The sequence below is a fragment of the Cherax quadricarinatus genome, chromosome 36 (assembly GCF_038502225.1).
Source record: "Cherax quadricarinatus isolate ZL_2023a chromosome 36, ASM3850222v1, whole genome shotgun sequence".
Taxonomy (NCBI): domain Eukaryota; kingdom Metazoa; phylum Arthropoda; class Malacostraca; order Decapoda; family Parastacidae; genus Cherax; species Cherax quadricarinatus.
The window spans coordinates 31,267,845-31,290,344 of NC_091327.1; the positions used below are offsets into that span (position 1 = coordinate 31,267,845).

A 22,500-nucleotide genomic window follows, 5' to 3' on the forward strand; every position below is an offset into this window, starting at 1 on the left:
AAAACTGTTCGCCTATCATGCGTCGAGACTATACGTCTATCATGGGTCGAGACTGTACGTCTATCATGGGTCGAGGCTGTACGTCTATCATGGGTCGAGGCTGTACGTCTATCATGGGTCGAGACTATACGTCTATCATGGGTCGAGACTGTACGATTATCATGCGGCGAGACTGTTCGCCTATCATGTGTCGAGACTGTACATCTATCATGTGTCGAGACTATACGTCTGTCATGGGTCAAGACTGTACGTTTATCATGGATCGAGGCTGTAGTCTATCATGGGTCGAGACTGTTCGCCTATCATGCGTCGAGACTATACGTCTATCATGGGTCGAGACTGTACGTCTATCATGGATCGAGGCTGTAGTCTATCATGGGTCGAGACTGTTCGCCTATCATGCGTCGAGACTATACGTCTATCATGGGTCGAGACTGTACGTCTATCATGGGTCGAGACTGTTCGCCTATCATGCGTCGAGACTATACGTCTATCATGGGTCGAGACTGTACGTCTATCATGGATCGAGGCTGTAGTCTATCATGGGTCGAGACTGTTCGCCTATCATGCGTCGAGACTGTACATCTATCATGCGTCGAGACTGTACGTCTATCATGGGTCGGGACTGTATGTCTATCATGAGTCGAGACTGTACCTCTATCATGCGGCGAGATTGTACGTCTATCATGGGTCAAGACTGTACGTCTATCATGGATCGAGACTGTACGTCTATCATGCAACGAGACTATACGTCTATCATGGGTCGAGGCTGTACGTCTATCATGCAACGAGACTGTACGTCTATCATGGGTCGAGGCTGTACGTCTATCATGAGGCGAGACTGTACGTCTACCATGGATAGAGACTGTACGTCTATCATGCAACGAGACTGTACGTCTGTCATGCAACGAGACTGTTCGTCTATCATGCGGCGAGACTGTACATCTATCATGGATCGAGACTGTTCGTCTATCATGCAACGAGACTGTACGTCTATCATGCGGCGAGACTGTACGTCTATCATGGGTCGAGACTGTACGTCTATCAATCAACAAGACTGTATGTCTATCATGCAACGAGACTGTTCGTCTATCATGCGGCGAGACTGTACGTCTATCATGGGTCGAGACTGTTCGTCTATCATGCAACGAGACTGTACGTCTATCATACAACGAGACTGTACATCTGTCATGCGTTGAGACTGTACATCTGTCATGCGTCGAGACTGTACATCTCTCATGCGTCGAGACTGTACATCTGTCAGACGTCGAGACTGTACATCTGTCAGGCGTCGAGAATGTACATCTGTCAGGCCTCGAGAATGTACATCTGTCAAGCGTCGAGAATGTACATCTGTCAGGCGTCGAGAATGTACATCTGCCAGGCGTCGAGACTGTACATCTGTCATGCGTCGAGACTGTAAATCTGTCATGCGTCGAGACTGTACATTTGTCATACGTCGAGACTGTACATCTGTCATGCGTCGAGACTGTACATCTGTCATACGTCGAGACTGTACATCTGTCATACGTCGAGACTGTACATCTGTCATACGTCGAGACTGTACATCTGTCATACGTCGAGACTGTGCATCTGTTATACGTCGAGACTGTGCATCTGTCATGCGTCGAGACTGTACATCTGTCAGGCGTCGAGAATGTACATCTGTCAAGCGTCGAGACTGTACATCTGTCAGGCGTCGAGAATATACATCTGTCAATCGTCGAGAATGTACATCTGTCAAGCGTCGAGACTATACATCTGTCAAGCGTCGAGAATGTACATCTGTCATACGTCGAGACTGTGCATCTGTCATACGTCGAGACTGTGCATCTGTCATGCGTCGAGACTACATCTGCCAGGCTTCGAGAATGTACATCTGTCAAGCGTCGAGACTGTACATCTGTCAGGCGTCGAGACTGTACATCTGCCAGGCGTCGAGAATGTACATCTGTCAAGCGTCGAGAATGTACTTCTGTCAGGCGTCGAGAATATACATGTCAAGCGTCGAGACTGTACATCTGCCAGGCGTCGAGAATGTACATCTGTCAAGCGTCGAGACTGTACATCTGTCAGGCGTCGAGAATGTACATCTGCCAGGCGTCGAGAATGTACATCTGTCAAGCGTCGAGACTGTACATCTGTCAAGCGTCGAGAATGTACATCTGTCAAGCGTCGAGACTGTACATCTGTCAGGCGTCGAGAATGTACAGCTGTCAAGCGTCGAGACTGTACATCTGTCAAGCGTCGAGACTGTACATCTGTCAAGCGTCGAGAATGTACATCTGTCAGGCGTCGAGACTGTACATCTGTCAGGCGTCGAGACTGTACATCTGTCAGGCGTCGAGACTGTACATCTGTCAGGCGTCGAGACTGTACATCTGTCAGGCGTCGAGACTGTACATCTGTCAGGCGTCGAGACTGTACAGCTGTCAAGCGTCGAGACTGTACATCTGTCAGGCGTCGAGACTGTACATCTGTCAAGCGTCGAGACTGTACATCTCTCAAGCGTCGAGACTGTACATCTGTCAGGCGTCGAGACTGTACATCTGTCAGGCGTCGAGACTGTACATCTGTCAAGCGTCGAGACTGTACATCTGTCAGGCGTCGAGACTGTACATCTGTCAAGCGTCGAGACTGTACATCTGTCAGGCGTCGAGACTGTACATCTGTCAAGCGTCGAGACTGTATATCTGTCAAGCGTCGAGACTGTACATCTGTCAAGCGTCGAGACTGTACATCTGTCAAGCGTCGAGACTGTACATCTGTCAGGCGTCGAGATTGTACATCTGTCAAGCGTCGAGACTGTACATCTGCCAAGCGTCGAGACTGTACATCTGTCAGGCGTCGAGACTGTACATCTGCCAAGCGTCGAGACTGTACATCTGCCAAGCGTCGAGACTGTACATCTGTCAGGCGTCGAGACTGTACATCTGCCAAGCGTCGAGACTGTACATCTGTCAGGCGTCGAGACTGTACATCTGTCAGGCGTCGAGACTGTACATCTGTCAGGCGTCGAGACTGTACATCTGTCAGGCGTCGAGACTGTACATCTGTCAGGCGTCGAGACTGTACATCTGTCAGGCGTCGAGAATGTACATCTGTCAGGCGTCGAGACTGTACAGCTGTCAAGCGTCGAGACTGTACATCTGTCAGGCGTCGAGACTGTACATCTGTCAAGCGTCGAGACTGTACATCTGTCAAGCGTCGAGACTGTACATCTGTCAGGCGTCGAGACTGTACATCTGTCAGGCGTCGAGACTGTACATCTGTCAAGCGTCGAGACTGTACATCTGTCAGGCGTCGAGACTGTACATCTGTCAAGCGTCGAGACTGTACATCTGTCAGGCGTCGAGACTGTACATCTGTCAAGCGTCGAGACTGTATATCTGTCAAGCGTCGAGACTGTACATCTGTCAAGCGTCGAGACTGTACATCTGTCAAGCGTCGAGACTGTACATCTGTCAAGCGTCGAGACTGTACATCTGTCAGGCGTCGAGACTGTACATCTGTCAAGCGTCGAGACTGTACATCTGCCAAGCGTCGAGACTGTACATCTGTCAGGCGTCGAGACTGTACATCTGCCAAGCGTCGAGACTGTACATCTGCCAAGCGTCGAGACTGTACATCTGTCAGGCGTCGAGACTGTACATCTGCCAAGCGTCGATACTGTACATCTGTCAAGCGTCGAGACTGTACATCTGCCAAGCGTCGAGACTGTACATCTGTCAAGCGTCGAGACTGTACATCTGTCAGGCGTCGAGACTGTACATCTGTCAGGCGTCGAGACTGTACATCTGTCAGGCGTCGAGACTGTACATCTGTCAGGCGTCGAGACTGTACATCTGTCAAGCGTCGAGACTGTACATCTGTCAGGCGTCGAGACTGTACATCTGTCAGGCGTCGAGACTGTACATCTGTCAGGCGTCGAGACTGTACATCTGTCAGGCGTCGAGACTGTACATCTGTCAGGCGTCGAGACTGTACATCTGTCAAGCGTCGAGACTGTACATCTGTCAGGCGTCGAGACTGTACATCTGTCAGGCGTCGAGACTGTACATCTGTCAGGCGTCGAGACTGTACATCTGTCAGGCGTCGAGACTGTACATCTGTCAGGCGTCGAGACTGTACATCTGTCAGGCGTCGAGACTGTACATCTGTCAGGCGTCGAGACTGTACATCTGTCAGGCGTCGAGACTGTACATCTGTCAGGCGTCGAGACTGTACATCTGTCAGGCGTCGAGACTGTACATCTGTCAGGCGTCGAGACTGTACATCTGTCAGGCGTCGAGACTGTACATCTGTCAGGCGTCGAGACTGTACATCTGTCAGGCGTCGAGACTGTACATCTGTCAAGCGTCGAGACTGTACATCTGTCAGGCGTCGAGACTGTACATCTGTCAGGCGTCGAGACTGTACATCTGTCAGGCGTCGAGACTGTACATCTGTCAGGCGTCGAGACTGTACATCTGTCAGGCGTCGAGACTGTACATCTGTCAGGCGTCGAGACTGTACATCTGTCAGGCGTCGAGACTGTACATCTGTCAGGCGTCGAGACTGTACATCTGTCAGGCGTCGAGACTGTACATCTGTCAGGCGTCGAGACTGTACATCTGTCAGGCGTCGAGACTGTACATCTGTCAGGCGTCGAGACTGTACATCTGTCAGGCGTCGAGACTGTACATCTGTCAAGCGTCGAGACTGTACATCTGTCAGGCGTCGAGACTGTACAGCTGTCAGGCGTCGAGACTGTACATCTGTCAAGCGTCGAGACTGTACATCTGTCAAGCGTCGAGACTGTACATCTGTCAAGCGTCGAGACTGTACATCTGTCAGGCGTCGAGACTGTACATCTGTCAGGCGTCGAGACTGTACATCTGTCAGGCGTCGAGACTGTACATCTGTCAAGCGTCGAGACTGTACATCTGTCAGGCGTCGAGACTGTACATCTGTCAGGCGTCGAGACTGTACATCTGTCAAGCGTCGAGACTGTACATCTGTCAAGCGTCGAGACTGTACATCTGTCAAGCGTCGAGACTGTACATCTGTCAGGCGTCGAGACTGTACATCTGTCAGGCTTCGAGACTGTACATCTGTCAGGCGTCGAGACTGTACATCTGTCAGGCGTCGAGACTGTACATCTGTCAGGCGTCGAGACTGTACATCTGTCAGGCGTCGAGACTGTACATCTGTCAGGCGTCGAGACTGTACATCTGTCAGGCGTCGAGACTGTACATCTGTCAGGCGTCGAGACTGTACATCTGTCAAGCGTCGAGACTGTACATCTGTCAGGCGTCGAGACTGTACATCTGTCAGGCTTCGAGACTGTACATCTGTCAGGCGTCGAGACTGTACATCTGTCAGGCGTCGAGACTGTACATCTGTCAGGCGTCGAGACTGTACATCTGTCAGGCGTCGAGACTGTACATCTGTCAGGCGTCGAGACTGTACATCTGTCAGGCGTCGAGACTGTACATCTGTCAAGCGTCGAGACTGTACATCTGTCAGGCGTCGAGACTGTACATCTGTCAGGCGTCGAGACTGTACATCTGTCAGGCGTCGAGACTGTACATCTGTCAGGCGTCGAGACTGTACATCTGTCAGGCGTCGAGACTGTACATCTGTCAGGCGTCGAGACTGTACATCTGTCAGGCGTCGAGACTGTACATCTGTCAGGCGTCGAGACTGTACATCTGTCAAGCGTCGAGACTGTACATCTGTCAGGCGTCGAGACTGTACATCTGTCAGGCGTCGAGACTGTACATCTGTCAGGCGTCGAGACTGTACATCTGTCAGGCGTCGAGACTGTACATCTGTCAGGCGTCGAGACTGTACATCTGTCAGGCGTCGAGACTGTACATCTGTCAGGCGTCGAGACTGTACATCTGTCAGGCGTCGAGACTGTACCTCCCTATTGTCACTAGATCAGGAAAAAAATAATATTAACAAAATTATAATTTTAATCTTATAATAGTGATTTTAGTGGTTAAACACAGAGCAAAAACTTCAGCTGCTGTTGACGTGTTGAAGACATGTAATATACATGTACATACAAACATATTACACAAATAACCCGCACATAGAAGAGAGGAGCTTACGACGACGTTTCGGTCCGACATGGACCATTTACAAAGTGACTTTGTAAATTGTCCAAGTCGGACTGAAACGTCGTCGTAAGCTCCTCTCTTCTATGTGCGGGTTATTTGTGTATCGTTCCCGTCACGGTATTGTGTCTTTTTTGTAATTTATAAACACCATGTTATATTGTACAGAAACATATACTTGATAATTTGAACAAAATAATGAAACTTACTCTCTAAAATGCCTTTTACAGGAGAACATTGTGCAAAATCAGTAAAATAAAAAACTCTTCTCCCTCTCCAATATTATATATATATATATATATATATATATATATATATATATATATATATATATATATATATATATATATATATATATATATATATATATATATATATATATATATATATATGTGTATATATATATATATATATATATATATATATATATATATATATATATATATATATATATATATATATATATATATATATATATATATATATATATTCAAAGTACCACATCTATAGCTGGAATGGGGACCCTCATCCTCGGAGAAGATAATAAACGTACCTCAGGGAAAACTCAAGGTTCTCCCCGGAGCTGTTTCAATATTTTCTTCTCCTACCACCCCCTATATATTTTATATTCTATGTGAACATATATTAATAAACAGAATACATGTACAGAAAAAAACATAAACATGAATACAATGGCACAATGTATCAAAGATCATGAATTTCCTCCAGCTCCTCCGAGACTGGACGCGAGCCAAGTATGCAGCAAGCATTTCCCCTCTGGATGGCTACGCTGAGGCGCTGGAACATGGAAGTGGCTGCCCTTGGGTCCCTGGTGGTGTCGATGAGTCTGGACCCCAATTCTTTAAGGAAACGTGTGGCATTTTTCCCCATGATCCCAAGGTCTCTGATCCCACTGGGACAAATTGATACTGTCGGCTAATGTCCCTGTACTTGCTGATCTTGTACTCCCTGTGGTCAGCAGCTCCTCCCTGTCGCCCCACACTGTGATGGATATAGGTGTCAGCCAGTGTGGACACACAGGTATAGTCCCATGCTAAGAGCTTGCCATTCTTCCAAGGATAGATGGTGATCCCGTCGGGGCGGTTTGCTGGGTTGTGGGTATTGTTGGCTGCTAGTGATCGGGGCTCCCTCTCGGCAGGGCATCCAGCTGTAGCAAGGGTTCTCTTAATGATGTCGTTGACCTCATTGTGTCTTGCATGTCAGCCCTTGGTTTTGGAACAGTTAAGACCATGTAGACCGTATTGGTCCTCTTGTACTTCGCCGCAAATACACGTATATTCTGTGTAAATTGGGGCAGCAAGGCGCAGAGCCACTGCAATACGGAGGGTCTTAGGGTCGAGTCGCGTTCCCATTGCCGATATGGGAACTGTTTGGAAGAAGTCCCTGGAGTGAGGTGTGTTCACAGCCTGGAGACAGGCAATCTCCCTATCTGATGTTACAGCCCTGAGCATGTTGGCAAGCACCTTTTCAGCAATCGGGCCATCCCAGCTTGACTGTTTGTGAGCCAGTGCTGCACTAGGGTTTGGTGCTGGAGCAGCAAGAGTCTCCCATTCGGTGATGGCACTGGCATAGCTAGGGTCTTCTATTCCTGCTGGGTCACTGAGGGTATCAGGAAGAATTTGTCTTATCAACTCGTTTGATGCTATGGAAGAGGACAGGAAAGCTGGTAGAGCAATCTGGGAGGATCTGCGTACTCCTAGCCCTCCAAGACTGACCGGAAGTGAGGCTTGCAACCACTGTCCATCTTCAAGGGAAAGATTCAATACACTCTCTAGCATGGTCTTCAGGAGAGAGTCATATTCCTTGAGTTTTGGACTGCTGAAGGCTGGGAGCATCTCGGAAAGTAGGTAAGTTTTGGGATTGACAGGCACCTGGTGAGTAGGTAGAAGGCATCGTGTGTGTCAATGTCTTTCATCTTGCTTTCCATCGTCCGTAGGTCTGAGACTTTTTTTTCTAGGATCAGATCGATGGCAGTGGACCCAAGAGGAGCACCAAGGAGAGTGCTATTGGCTGGATCAATGGTTCGTGCTCCTGGTAAAACGGCACTAATATTCTGGATCATCTGTTGATTGGTAGAAACTATTTCACATTTGGTGGTGTTTAAAGAAAGGCCCAGGCTTTCTCCCATGTCTTTAATTTTACTGATGTCCTCTAGGAGAGATTCTGTTGTGCCAGCTAGGGTACCGTCGTCCAGGAACCAGATATTGAGCTCGCTGGAGAGTTCTTCTGTGACTTCCTTGATGACCAAACAAAATAGAAAGGGGGCGAGAGGGTCCCCCTGTTGCACGCCCTCACATGAGTCAATTTCATGGTCCCCAAACAATAGTTTGGAAGTCACACTATAACCCGATTCTATGAAGGGATAAAGGGAAGGGAAGTTTCTATAAACTGCTTGGAGAGCAGCATCCCTTCTGACTGAGTTGAAAGCATTGGCAAAGTCCAATTTGACCAAGGCTTTTTCATCGGACATGTTTTTGATATATACTCGTGCTACGTGGGCAGCTGCTTCACAGCCCTGTTGAACGCCGAAACCGAGCTGAGTTGGTTTCAGAATATATATATATATATATATATATATATATATATATATATATATATATATATATATATATATATATATATATATATACATATATATATATATATATATATATATATATATATATATATATATATATATATATATATATATATATATATATATATATATATATATATATATATATATATATATATATATATATATATATATATATATATATATATATATATATATATATGGCAGCCAGAAGCGTCAAGATGGTATCACCCTTCAAGCCTGGACAGACGGGAAGCAGGTGGTGTGGGACCATACATGTGCATCTACCTTAGCTGATACCTATCTCCAATACACCAGGGAAGAAGGAGGGGCAGCTGCCAGCTTCAGGGAGTCCCAAAAGTCTAGAAAATATGGAGAACTTGCCCATCATTATATGTTTGTTCCCATAGGCTCAGAGACCCTTGGCTCATGGGGAAATAATGCATCTAAATTCCTTAAGGAGCTGGGAAAAAGACTCATCAGGGTAACTAGGGATCCCAGGGCAGCTAGTTTTCTGTTCCAGCGGCTCAGTGCGGCTGTTCAAAGGGATAATGCCTGCTGTATTTTGGGCACACGCCCCAGCTCTGAGGAGCTGGATGAGATTTTCGCCTTATAATCGGTGATACACACGTAACAACATGTACGGTATATGCCACCTTTATATTAACAATGTATCTCTTAAATCTTATATATATATATATATATATATATATATATATATATATATATATATATATATATATATATATATATATATATATATATATATATATATATGTATATATATATGTCGTGCCGAATATGTAAAACTGGTCACTTAGCAAGAACTCATTTAAAATGAAGTCCTTTCTGAAATTTTCTCTTGTACGTTCAAAGATATATTTTTTTCATTAATGTTAATGTAAAAAATTTTAACTTTGCACCAGAAGAATCTTAGAAAACTTACCTAACCTTATTATAACAAGAACAATTTATTTTAGCCTAACCCAACTAAATATATTTTAGATTTGTTTATAGTAATTTAATACTAAACAAACACAGTGCAATATATTTTTTTCGTTAGGTTTAAAATGATTTTGGCGAAATTACTGCATACACAAATTTTCACTTGTCCTATATGGCAAGATGAGCGTTGCTATTTAAGCCAAGATGGCAAGTTCTGCCTATTCGGCACGATATATATATATATATATATATATATATATATATATATATATATATATATATATATATATATATATATATATATATATATATATATATATATATATATATATATATATATATATATATATCAACAAGTCGGCCGTCTCCCACCGAGGCAGGGTGACCCAAAAAAAAAAAATCCCCATTATGAAAATACTTTCATCATCATTTAACACTTTCACCTCACTCATGCATGATCAATGTCTTTGCAGAGGTGCTCAGAGACGACAGTTTAGAAGCATATATGAAGATATATAACGTATCCTTCCTAACTGCCAATATCCCAAACCCCTCTTTTAAAGTGCAGACATTGTACTTCCCATTTCCAGGACTCAAGTCCAGCAATGTACAAATAACCGGTTGGTTTCCCTGAATCCCTTCACTAAATATTACCCTGCTCACACTCCAACAGCTCATAAGATCCCGAAAACCATTCGTCTCCATTCACTCCTATCTAACACGCTCACGCACGCTTGCTGGAAGCCCAAGCCCCTCGCCCACAAAACTTCCTTTACCCCCTCCCTCCAACCTTTTCGAGGACGACCCCTACCCCGACTTCCTCCCCCTACAAATTTATACGCTCTCCAAGTCATTCTACTTTGATCCATTCTCTCTAAATGACCGAGCCACCTCAACAACCCCTCTTCAACCCTCTGACTAATACTTTTATTAACTCCACACCTCCTAATTTCCATACTCCGAATGCTCTGCATAATATTTCCACCACACATTGCCCATAGACAGGCCATCTCTGCTGCCTCCAGCCGCCTCCTCACTGCAACATTAACAACCCAAGCTTCACACCCATATAAGAGTGTTGGTACCACTATACTTTTATACATTCCCTTCTTTGCCTCCATGGATAACGTCTTTTGTCTCTACAAATACCTCAACGCACCACTCACCTTTTTTAATCATCAGTTCTATGATTAACCTCATCCTTCATAAACCCATCCGCTGACAAGTCAACTCCTCAATATCTGAAAACATTCACTTCTTCCGTATTCCCTCTCTACAATGTGATATCCAATTTTTCTTTATCTAAATCATTTGATACCCTCATCACCTTACTCTTATCTATGTTCACTTTCAACTTTCTACCTTTACACACACTCCCAAACTCGTGCTAACCTTTGCAACTTTTCTTTAGAATCTCCCATAAGCACAGTATCATCAGCGAAAAGTAATTGTGTCAACTCCCATATTGTACTTGATTCTCCATAATTTAATCCCACCCCTCTCTCGAACACCCTAGAATTTACTTCTTTCACAACCCCATCTATAAATATATTAAACAACCATGGTGACATTACACATCCCTGTCTAAGACCTACTTTTACCGGGGAGTAATCTCCCTCTCTTCTACACACCCTAACCTGAGCCTCACTATCCTCATAAAAACTCTTTACAGCATTTCTTAACTTACTACCTATTCCATACACTTGCTACAACTGCCACATTGCTCCCCTATACACTCTATCATATGCCTTTCTAAATCCATAGATGCAACGAAAACTTCCATACTTTTATCAAAATACTGCTTACATATATGCTTCAATGTAAACACTTGATCTACACATCCCCTACCCACTCTAAAGCCTCCTTACTCATCTGCAATCATACTCCCTGTCTTACCTCTAATTCTTTCAATAACAGCCCTACCGTACACTTTAGCTGGTATACTCAGTAAACTTATTCCCCTATAATTTTTACAATCTCTTTTGTCCCCCTTACCTTTATGTAAAGGAACTATACATGCTCTCTGCCAATCCCTAGGTGCCTTCCCCTTTTTCATACATTTATTAAACAGAAACACCAACCACTCCAACACTATATGCCCCCCCTGCTTCTAACATTTCTGTCATGATCCCGTCAGTTCCAGCTGCTTTACCCCGTTTCATTCTACGTAATGCCTCACTCATCTCCCCCACACTCACATCCTGTTCTTCTTCATTCCTAAAAGATGGTATACCTCCCTGACCAGTGCATGAAATTACCGCCTCCCTTTCTTCATCGATATTTAAAAGTTCCTCAAAATATTCCCACCATCTACCCAATACCTCCGTCTCACCATGTACTAACTCCCCTCCTCTGTTATTAACTGACAAATCCATTCGTTCCCTAGAGCTAAGCCATCGTAAAACAATACCTGAGGAGTTTTAATTTTTTATATATGACCATGTGAAAGGACTGGCTGGTTTAAGGTAAATTCTAAAGTCTAAGATACTCAACGGAAATGTTATTGTATATCAGGCCTTAAGAGAATCTTGCCGGTTAGAAACTGACAAGTACGATAAATCTTGCTGATTTTTTTTACAAATATTTTGCTCTGTTAAGATGTTTAACAGAGCGATACGATGACCAGTAAAGGCGTCTTCTGCCACGGGCATATTTTGTAATGTTCTCAGCAGTACATCAATCGCATCCAGTCAGCACTTTGGAGTGGAAGCTGCAGATGACGTATCAGTGTTGGATCTAGACCGAAACTTCGTCTAAAGCTTATTCTTCAGAGTGTGGGTTAATTGTGAATAGTGGCTTTTATTCTTCTCCATTAGACAAAGTAAATGCAAGAAACCACTCCTCTCTGCAGCATGATAGAGGCGTCTTCACACAACCTGCCATTGCCAGCGAGCAAATGAGTCGACAAAACCCAGTTATCTATCAATGTTTAAATGTACTTTATATGAATACTACAAGTGAAGGACCATTGTTATCAAACGCTTTGGCAGGATTAAGCAGTCATAAAAAATGTACCTTATAAATAATATTCTAACAAGAAAATGTGATACATTCAAAACGAGTCAAAATTCATCATAGTTCTTCAAATAAGTGATGTTTAAGTAACTCAGGAGCTACATTCTGAGGTTGTTGCTCATCAACACACATGAGAAGGGATTCAAAAATATTGCGTTCGTCATATGAATAGCACAGAATTAATACCAGTCCGAGGAGTCCTTAGCCATTTGGAAAAGCTTTTGCCGTCCAGTTTTCCAATTTTTAGATAGTGTAAAGTATTGTTATGTATATATAAACATATATATATATATATATATATATATATATATATATATATATATATATATATATATATATATATATATATATATATATATATATATATATATATATATATATATATATAATATATATATATATGTCGTGCCGAATAGGCAGAACTTGCGATATTGGCTTAAATAGCAACGCTCATCTTGCCATATAGGACAAGTGAAAATTTGTGTATGCAATAATTTCGCTAAAATCATTCTGAACTTTACGAAAAAAATATATTTCACTGTGTTTGTTTAGTATTAAATTACTGTAAACAAAACTAAAATATATTTAGTTGGGTTAGGCTAAAATAAATTGTTCTTGTTATAATAAGGTTAGGTAAGTTTTCTAAGTTCCTTTTGGTGCAAAATTATAAATTTTTACATCAACATTAATGAAAAATATATATCTTTAAACGTATAAGAGAAAATTTTAGAATGGACTTAATTTTAAATGAGTTCTTGCTAATTGACCAGTTTTACAGATTCGGCACGACATATATATATATATATATATATATATATATATATATATATATATATATATATATATATATATATATATATATATATATATATATATATATATGTGTGTGTGTGTGTGTGTGTGTGTGTGTGTGTGTCTGTGTGTGTGTCTGTGTGCAAGACAAGCCACGGGGGGGGGGGAAATTACTTTCACACTTCTCAGTGCTTCTTATGTATATAGGGAGGGGTTTGAAATGGACTAACTCTAGGCTACAGACTTCAGATTTCTATGACTGGTTCACCCATGGATAACTGGTTCACCCATGGATAACTGGTTCACCCATGGATAACTGGTTCATACATGGATAACTGGTTCACCCATGGATGACTGGTGTCTGTTAATTACATGCACTCAGGGAATGTATGTAAATTAGGATATTCCACTCATATTCCAAACCATTGTTTAAGTTTAGTAACTCCTCCCACTCGTCACACATGTGACATTTATATCTGCCAGCTGTATAATCTTAGATTCTTTACTTTTCTGTACAACTGAAGATCTCAGGAGATGGGAATACACAGACTCTTTATACTTTGCTTTTCTGTGTACAAGTGTCTATTGTATATACGTTGACAAGTGTCTAGTACACTTTAATGATATATCTCACTGTCTCCGCCTTCCCTGCAGGTTTCACGCGGTATTTAATGAGTGATGAATGTGACCTGTTTGACCCAAGTCAGCGGCAAGTGTGTCAAGACATGACCCAGCCTCTAGGTCACTACTTCATCTCAACCAGCCACAACACCTACCTTCTTGAAGACCAGCTCAAGGGGCCCTCCAGCATCGATGGTTACATCAGGGTCCTCACGTGTGGCTGTCGCTGTGTCAAAGGTATTTATCCACTGAACAACCTGTAGATGCATCCAGAGATCATTGCCGTTGCTCCTCGGCTTTAGACTAGATTCAGAGCATGAAATTGCGGAACTGCCGTAGCCCTTGTACCAAAGGGTTTTATGCAATCACTTTCAACAAGTTGATCAGGTATTGTGACGCATGTGTCATATATACACTTTCCACTGTAAATTTAGATTCAGTGTAATTTTCAGTAAATAAGAGGATCAGAAAGTAGAGGTTAAAATAATAAATTTTAAAAGTATATTTTCAAAATGAGCGATTTCTGGGTAATTTACAAATTTTGCATTATACTGAGGTGTGATTTAGAACTCAGTAAAGCTATGAGGCAGCTGCCCAGTCAGCACTGGCAAAAATTACTAGCATAACAGATCTTATTGCCCTGTTTAAAATGGACTTTGATAATGCTTTAAACTTAAAATGGATACCGTATTCTGTCCTGTTCATCAGTATTTTCCTTCCTTTTATCCATTCATCCAATTGTGTTGCAGTGATACCTCAAAACTCCTCCTTGTTTAACATGAAATCGACTCATATGAAGGTGTGCAATAACGGGTTTCCTCGCCCCCTCTCGTTTTCTGCCTAGTTCTTAATGAAGTCACAGAGGGGACGTCGAGAGAACTCAAAATCTGATTTTCGGATGATGGCACTCTAGTTGGCACTGCAGAATCCCTTTAAGAGAGCATCAGGAAAACTGAAGCTCACCATATGGAAAGTAGTTTCCTCCAATCGACAGATCATTGACTAAATCACGGCTGCCTTACCAAAAGCACGAGCGATTCCAACACCATCTGCCTGAGTCTAGAAAAAGAGTCTCCAACGTCTTGAAGACGAAAAGTGGGACTGAAGACACTGATGCACAGAATGCGTTTTACCTACTACAAAAAGTCCGACTGGGATAGCCCCATTGCAGAAAAAGTGTGTAAAAGCATGTTTGCTGCCGCAACGTCCATCAAGAAGTCTTATTGCTTGTCTCAAAACTGTGAGTGCACATGGGAACACGTTTCGATCCACGGTCCTTCAATAATGCGGTGGCTCCTCACCTTTCTGCTGCAGGTCACACTGAATCTGAGTGCATTTGTGTCAAGGCACAAGCAACCCAATATTGTCCACAAGGTCTAAACTGTCTAACCCCCAAGGGTTGGCATACAATACATAACAAAGTGAACATTATCAAGACGAATCTCGTTAGAGCTGGGAGCCCAACTGTGAGGAAATATTGATTCCTAGCATCCAGTAGTCCCAGTAATCCCTCTATCCACATGAAAGGATCCTAATCTATCCCCGATATACTACTAGCATACGACTGTGTATCCTTTCCGGATGACACCTATATCAATAAAAGTGTTAGGAAAAGCGAGGTGCTGCTGATCACAAAGAAGAATTCAAACTCAACACATATGGGGACATGGGCCGTCAGTAATAAAATTTTCCAGCAGAATTGGAGACCTTTGGAGTATTGGGAAAATATGCACTGGCTTCCTCAAAAAACAGGGTTTCAGACACATCAGAGATGCAGAGGTTGCCACCTTCCAGTTCCAGTGTCTCAGTATGGCCATCCAGCAGGAAAAAAAATCTGTCACATTCTCGGCTCCCGTTGGACTACATGCTGGCCGCATGTAGTCCAACGTACGAACCACAGCCTAGATGGTCGAGTGCTGACTTTAGGTATCTGACCAGGACGCTCTTGAAAGTAGCCAGGGGTCTATTGGTAATTTTCCCTATGCATGGCAGGATATTGTTGAATAGTCTTGGGCCCCGAGCACTTATTGTATTTTCTCTTAGTATGCTTACGACACTGGTAATTGTGCTACTTAAATAAATAAATTTTAACCTAAAAATATATGGGATGGAAGGAGACGAAAAATATTCAAGCGGCTTCTAAGAGAAATCTGCCGATTTTTGCTTGAAGCTTATTATATAAATATATATATATATATATATATATATATATATATATATATATATATATATATATATATATATATATATATATATATATATATATATATATATAATGTATATATATATATATATATATATGTATATAATATAGGGGGTGGTAGGAGAAAATTCTCAAACAGCTTCAGGGAAATCCTTGAGTTTTCCCTGAAGCAATTTTATTCTTTTCTCTGAAGATGAGGGTCCCTATATATATATATATATATATATATATATATATATATATATATATATATATATATATATATATATATATATATATATATATATATATATATATATAAATATATATATATATATATATATATATATATATATATATATATATATATATATATATATATATATATATATATATATATATTAGATAAGCTTACAATAATTTAATAATAAATAAACATAATAAAATATATTTTTCTCGTTAGGTTCAGAATGATTTTTTGCAAAATTATTGCATACACAAATTTTCGCTTGTCTTATTCGGCAAGTTTTACATATACGGCACATGTATAAATATGTTTATGTACATCGACACCATGCCTAACCCTTCTAGGGTAGGGTAGGTGCCTGAGCCCGAGCATTTAGCTCATAAGACTGTCATTCCCATTTGCCCCCTTGTGGCGGGGATGGCAGACCAGAGGGGCCTAGCTTGTGGCTAGGCCTGGGGACAGTTGGTCCCAAAGATGAGGAGGTACTTGTGCCTCCTCCCATGGGAGACTTAGGTCTCAGACACTCCCTAAAGAGGGAGCCAAGGCCGGGCCACCACTTGGAAAAGGCCCGGGCCGGGAGAATACCGGCGAATCTTTAATAAATAATAATAAAATAAATGTTTATGTACACACACACAAAACTTTGGTAATATTATAAGAACTCAAATCATCACAGAAAAAATGAAGGAGCGTCAGCTGAAATTCTTTTCTTATCGAGGCTGCCAGACTAACTAAATAAATTTTAGATTACTTGTGGGAATGGAAGTGGATCCAGTCGCCAGTGTTTCCAGGTACACATGCGACTCAGTCGCCAGTGTTTCCAGGTACACATGCGACTCAGTCGCCAGTGTTTCCAGGTACACATGCGACTCAGTCGCCAGTGTTTCCAGGTACACATGCGACTCAGTCGCCAGTGTTTCCAGGTACACATGCGACTCAGTCGCCAGTGTTTCCAGGTACACATGCGACTCAGTCGCCAGTGTTTCCAGGTACACATGCGACTCAGTCGCCAGTGTTTCCAGGTACACATGCGACTCAGTCGCCAGTGTTTCCAGGTACACATGCGACTCAGTCGCCAGTGTTTCCAGGTACACATGCGACTCAGTCACCAGTGTTTCCAGGTACACATGCGACTCAGTCACCAGTGTTTCCAGGTACACATGCGACTCAGTCGCCAGTGTTTCCAGGTACACATGCGACTCAGTCGCCAGTGTTTCCAGGTACACATGCGACTCAGTCGCCAGTGTTTCCAGGTACACATGCGACTCAGTCGCCAGTGTTTCCAGGTACACATGCGACTCAGTCACCAGTGTTTCCAGGTACACATGCGACTCAGTCACCAGTGTTTCCAGGTACACATGCGACTCAGTCGCCAGTGTTTCCAGGTACACATGCGACTCAGTCACCAGTGTTTCCAGGTACACATGCGACTCAGTCGCCAGTGTTTCCAGGTACACATGCGACTCAGTCGCCAGTGTTTCCAGGTACACATGCGACTCAGTCGCCAGTGTTTCCAGGTACACATGCGACTCAGTCGCCAGTGTTTCCAGGTACACATGCGACTCAGTCGCCAGTGTTTCCAGGTACACATGCAACTCAGTCGCCAGTGTTTCCAGGTACACATGCGACTCAGTCGCCAGTGTTTCCAGGTACACATGCGACTCAGTCGCCAGTGTTTCCAGGTACACATGCGACTCAGTCGCCAGTGTTTCCAGGTACACATGCGACTCAGTCACCAGTGTTTCCAGGTACACATGCGACTCAGTCACCAGTGTTTCCAGGTACACATGCGACTCAGTCGCCAGTGTTTCCAGGTACACATGCGACTCAGTCACCAGTGTTTCCAGGTACACATGCGACTCAGTCGCCAGTGTTTCCAGGTACACATGCGACTCAGTCGCCAGTGTTTCCAGGTATACATGCGACTCAGTCACCAGTGTTTCCAGGTACACATGCGACTCAGTCACCAGTGTTTCCAGGTACACATGCGACTCAGTCGCCAGTGTTTCCAGGTACACATGCGACTCAGTCACCAGTGTTTCCAGGTACACATGCGACTCAGTCGCCAGTGTTTCCAGGTACACATGCGACTCACTCGACCATTGACTAAGCTCGACCAGTTGTTGGTAGAGCGCCTTGCCTGCTGCCTGGCAGCGCTACACACCCAAACTTATATCCCACATGTAATCTAAAATAACAATTCTTAGTCTGACGTTATTGTGAGTTGGCGAGAGAACGTGCATGTGAACCGGGGGAGAGGATGAACAAACAGACGTGGTGGTGGTGACCAGAGGAAGTGTCAGCCGGTGGTGGTGGTGGTGACCAGAGGAAGTGTCAGCTGGTGGTGGTGGTGACCAGAGGAAGTGTCAGCAGGTGGTGGTGGTGACCAGAGGAAGTATCAGCTGGTGGTGGTGGTGACCAGAGGAAGTGTCAGCCGGTGGTGGTGGTGACCAGAGGAAGTGTCAGCTGGTGGTAGTGACCACAGGAAGTGTCAGCTGGTGGTGGTGGTGACCAGAGGAAGTGTCAGCTGGTGGTGGTGGTGACCAGAGGAAGTGTCAGCCGGTGGTGGTGGTGACCAGAGGAAGTGTCAGCCGGTGGTGGTGGTGACCAGAGGAAGTGTCAGCCGGTGGTGGTGGTGACCAGAGGAAGTGTCAGATGGTGGTGGTGGTGGTGACCAGAGGAAGTGTCAGCCGGTGGTGGTGGTGACCAGAGGAAGTGTCAGCTGGTGGTAGTGACCACAGGAAGTGTCAACTGGTGGTGGTGGTGACCAGAGGAAGTGTCAGCTGGTGGTGGTAACCAGAGGAAGTATCAGCTGGTGGGTGTGACCAAAGGAAGTGTCAGCTGGTGGTGGTGGTGGTGACCAGAGGAAGAGTGTCAACTAGTGGTGGTGGCCAGAGGAAGTGTCAGATGGTGATGGTGACCAGAGGAAGTGTCAGCTGGTGGTGGTTACCAGATGAAGTGTCAGCTGGTGGTGGTCACCAGAGGAAGTGTCAGCTGGTGGGTGTGACCAGAGGAAGCGTCAGCTGGTGGTGGTGGTGGTGACCAGAGGAAGAGTGTCAACTAGTGGTGGTGACCAGAGGAAGTGTCAGCTGGTGGTGGTGACCAGAGGAAGTGTCAGCTGGTGGTGGTGACAAGAGGAAGTGTCAGCTGGTGGTGGTGACCAGAGGAAGTGTCAGATGGCGGTGGTGACCAGAGGAAGTGTCAGCTTGTGGTGGTGGTGACCAAAGAAAATGTCAGCTGGTGGGTGTGGCCAGAGGAAGTGTCAGCTGGTTGTGGTGGTGGTGACCAGAGGAAGAGCGTCATCTAGTTGTGGTGGCCAGAGGAAGTGTCAGCTGGTGGTGGTGACCAGAGGAACTGTCAGCTGATGGTGGTGACCAGAGGAAGTGTCAGCTGGTGGTGGTGACAAGAGGAAGTGTCAGCTGGTGGTGGTGACCAGAGGAAGTGTCAGATGGCGGTGGTGACCAGAGGAAGTGTCAGCTTGTGGTGGTGGTGACCAAAGAAAATGTCAGCTGGCGGGTGTGACCAGAGGAAGTGTCAGCTGGTTGTGGTGGTGGTGACCAGAGGAAGAGTGTCATCTAGTGGTGGTGACAAGAGGAAGTGTCAGCTGGTGGTGGTGACCAGAGGAAGTGTCAGATGGTGGTGGTGGTGACCAGAGGAAGTGTCAGCCGGTGGTGGTGGTGACCAGAGGAAGTGTCAGCTGGTGGTAGTGACCACAGGAAGTGTCAGCTGGTGGTGGTGGTGACCAGAGGAAGTGTCAGCTGGTGGTGGTAACCAGAGGAAGTATCAGCTGGTGGGTGTGACCAAAGGAAGTGTCAGCTGGTGGTGGTGGTGGTGGTGACCAGAGGAAGTGTCAGCTGGTGGTGGTTACCAGATGAAGTGTCAGATGGTGATGGTGACCAGAGGAAGTGTCAGCTGGTGGTGGTTACCAGATGAAGTGTCAGCTGGTGGTGGTGACCAGAGGAAGTGTCAGCTGGTGGGTGTGACCAGAGGAAGCGTCAGCTTGTGGTGGTGGTGGTGACCAGAGGAAGAGTGTCAACTAGTGGTGGTGACCAGAGGAAGTGTCAGCTGGTGGTGGTGACCAGAGGACGTGTCAGCTGGTGGTGGTGACAAGAGGAAGTGTCAGCTGGTGGTGGTGACCAGAGGAAGTGTCAGATGGCGGTGGTGACCAGAGGAAGTGTCAGCTTGTGGTGGTGGTGACCAAAGAAAATGTCAGCTGGTGGGTGTGGCCAGAGGAAGTGTCAGCTGGTTGTGGTGGTGGTGACCAGAGGAAGAGCGTCATCTAGTTGTGGTGGCCAGAGGAAGTGTCAGCTGGTGGTGGTGACCAGAGGAACTGTCAGCTGATGGTGGTGACCAGAGGAAGTGTCAGCTGGTGGTGGTGACAAGAGGAAGTGTCAGCTGGTGGTGGTGACCAGAGGAAGTGTCAGATGGCGGTGGTGACCAGAGGAAGTGTCAGCTTGTGGTGGTGGTGACCAAAGAAAATGTCAGCTGGTGGGTGTGACCAGAGGAAGTGTCAGCTGGTTGTGGTGGTGGTGACCAGAGGAAGAGTGTCATCTAGTGGTGGTGGCCAGAGGAAGTGTCAGCTGGTGGTGGTGACCAGAGGAAGTGTCAGCTGATAGGTGTGACCAGAGGAAGCGTCAGCTGGTGGTGGTGGTGGTGACCAGAGGAAGAGTGTCAACTAGTGGTGGTGACCAGAGGAAGTGTCAGCTGATGGTGGTGACCAGAGGAAGTGTCAGCTGGTGGTGGTGACAAGAGGAAGTGTCAGCTGGTGGTGGTGACCAGAGGAAGTGTCAGATGGCGGTGGTGACCAGAGGAAGTGTCAGCTTGTGGTGGTGGTGACCAAAGAAAATGTCAGCTGGTGGGTGTGACCAGAGGAAGTGTCAGCTGGTTGTGGTGGTGGTGACCAGAGGAAGAGTGTCATCTAGTGGTGGTGGCCAGAGGAAGTGTCAGCTGGTGGTGGTGACCAGAGGAAGTGTCAGTTTGTGGTGGTGACCAGAAGAAGTGCCAGCTGGTGGGTGTGGCCAGAGGAAGTGTCAGCTGATAGTGATGGTGGTGGTGACCAGAGGAAGCGTCAGCTTGTAGTGGTGACCAGAGGAAGTGTCAGCTGGTGGTGGTGACCAGAGGAAGTGTCAGCTTGTGGTGGTGACCAGAAGAAGTGTCAGCTGGTGGTCGTGACCAGAGGAAATGTCAGCTGATGTTGGTGGTGACCAGAGGAAGTGTCAGCTTGTGGTGGTGACCAGAGTAAGTGTCAGCTGGTGGTGGTGAGCAGAAGAAGTGTCAGCTGGTGGGTGTGACAAGAGGAAGTGTCAGCTGATGGTGGTGGTGGTGGTGACCAGAAGAAGTGTCAGCTTGTGGTGGTGACCAGAGGAAGTGTCAGCTGGTGGTGGTGACCAGAAGAAGTGTCAGCTGGTGGGTGTGACCAGAGGAAGTGTCAGCTGATGGTGGTGGTGACCAGAGGAAGAGTGTCAACTAGTGGTGGTGGCCAGAGGAAGTGTCAGCTGGTGGTGGTGACCAGAGGAAAAGTGTTAATTGGTGATGGTGGTGATGTTAGCTGGTAGTAGTGATGTTGGTGATTGAAAGTGTTAGCTTGTGGTTGTGGTGAGCATTTGCTAAGTGGTGATGGTTTTCAATAATAGGAGTCGTTGTAGTTTTAGTTAGGGGTGAGGGTAGTGGCACTAGTGAGTGTTTTGATTAGTGGTGATGGTGGTAGCAATGGCTGGTAGTGGTGATATCTTTGACTAATGATGATAGCTTTGATTAGGATTGATGACGATATCTTTGACTAAGAGTGATGATATCTTTGACCAGGAGTGATGATGATATCTTTGACCAGGAGTGGTAATAATAAGATTGTCTGGGAATGATGGACCAAGGTTTGGCTAACTGTTGCTACGACACATGACCATCTTCGTCAACAGACAATGGTCTGTGATGCACTCCAGCCTCTGCTGCTTGTTGCGTCTCCATCGTAGGACCACCAAGGGCACCACTGACAGCA

General features: G+C 45.0%; 1 protein-coding gene across 2 annotated transcripts in view; it reads left to right on the forward strand.

The window, feature by feature from the left end:
• LOC128691308 (inactive phospholipase C-like protein 1) overlaps positions 1-22,500 on the forward strand; it is a 276,887-nt gene that overhangs the window by 116,343 nt on the left and 138,044 nt on the right. For both annotated transcript variants that reach the window (XM_070091631.1, XM_070091630.1), the window contains exon 7: positions 14,110-14,313. In XM_070091631.1, coding sequence (XP_069947732.1) covers positions 14,110-14,313 — 204 coding nt within the window. The remainder of the gene's footprint in view (positions 1-14,109; positions 14,314-22,500) is intronic.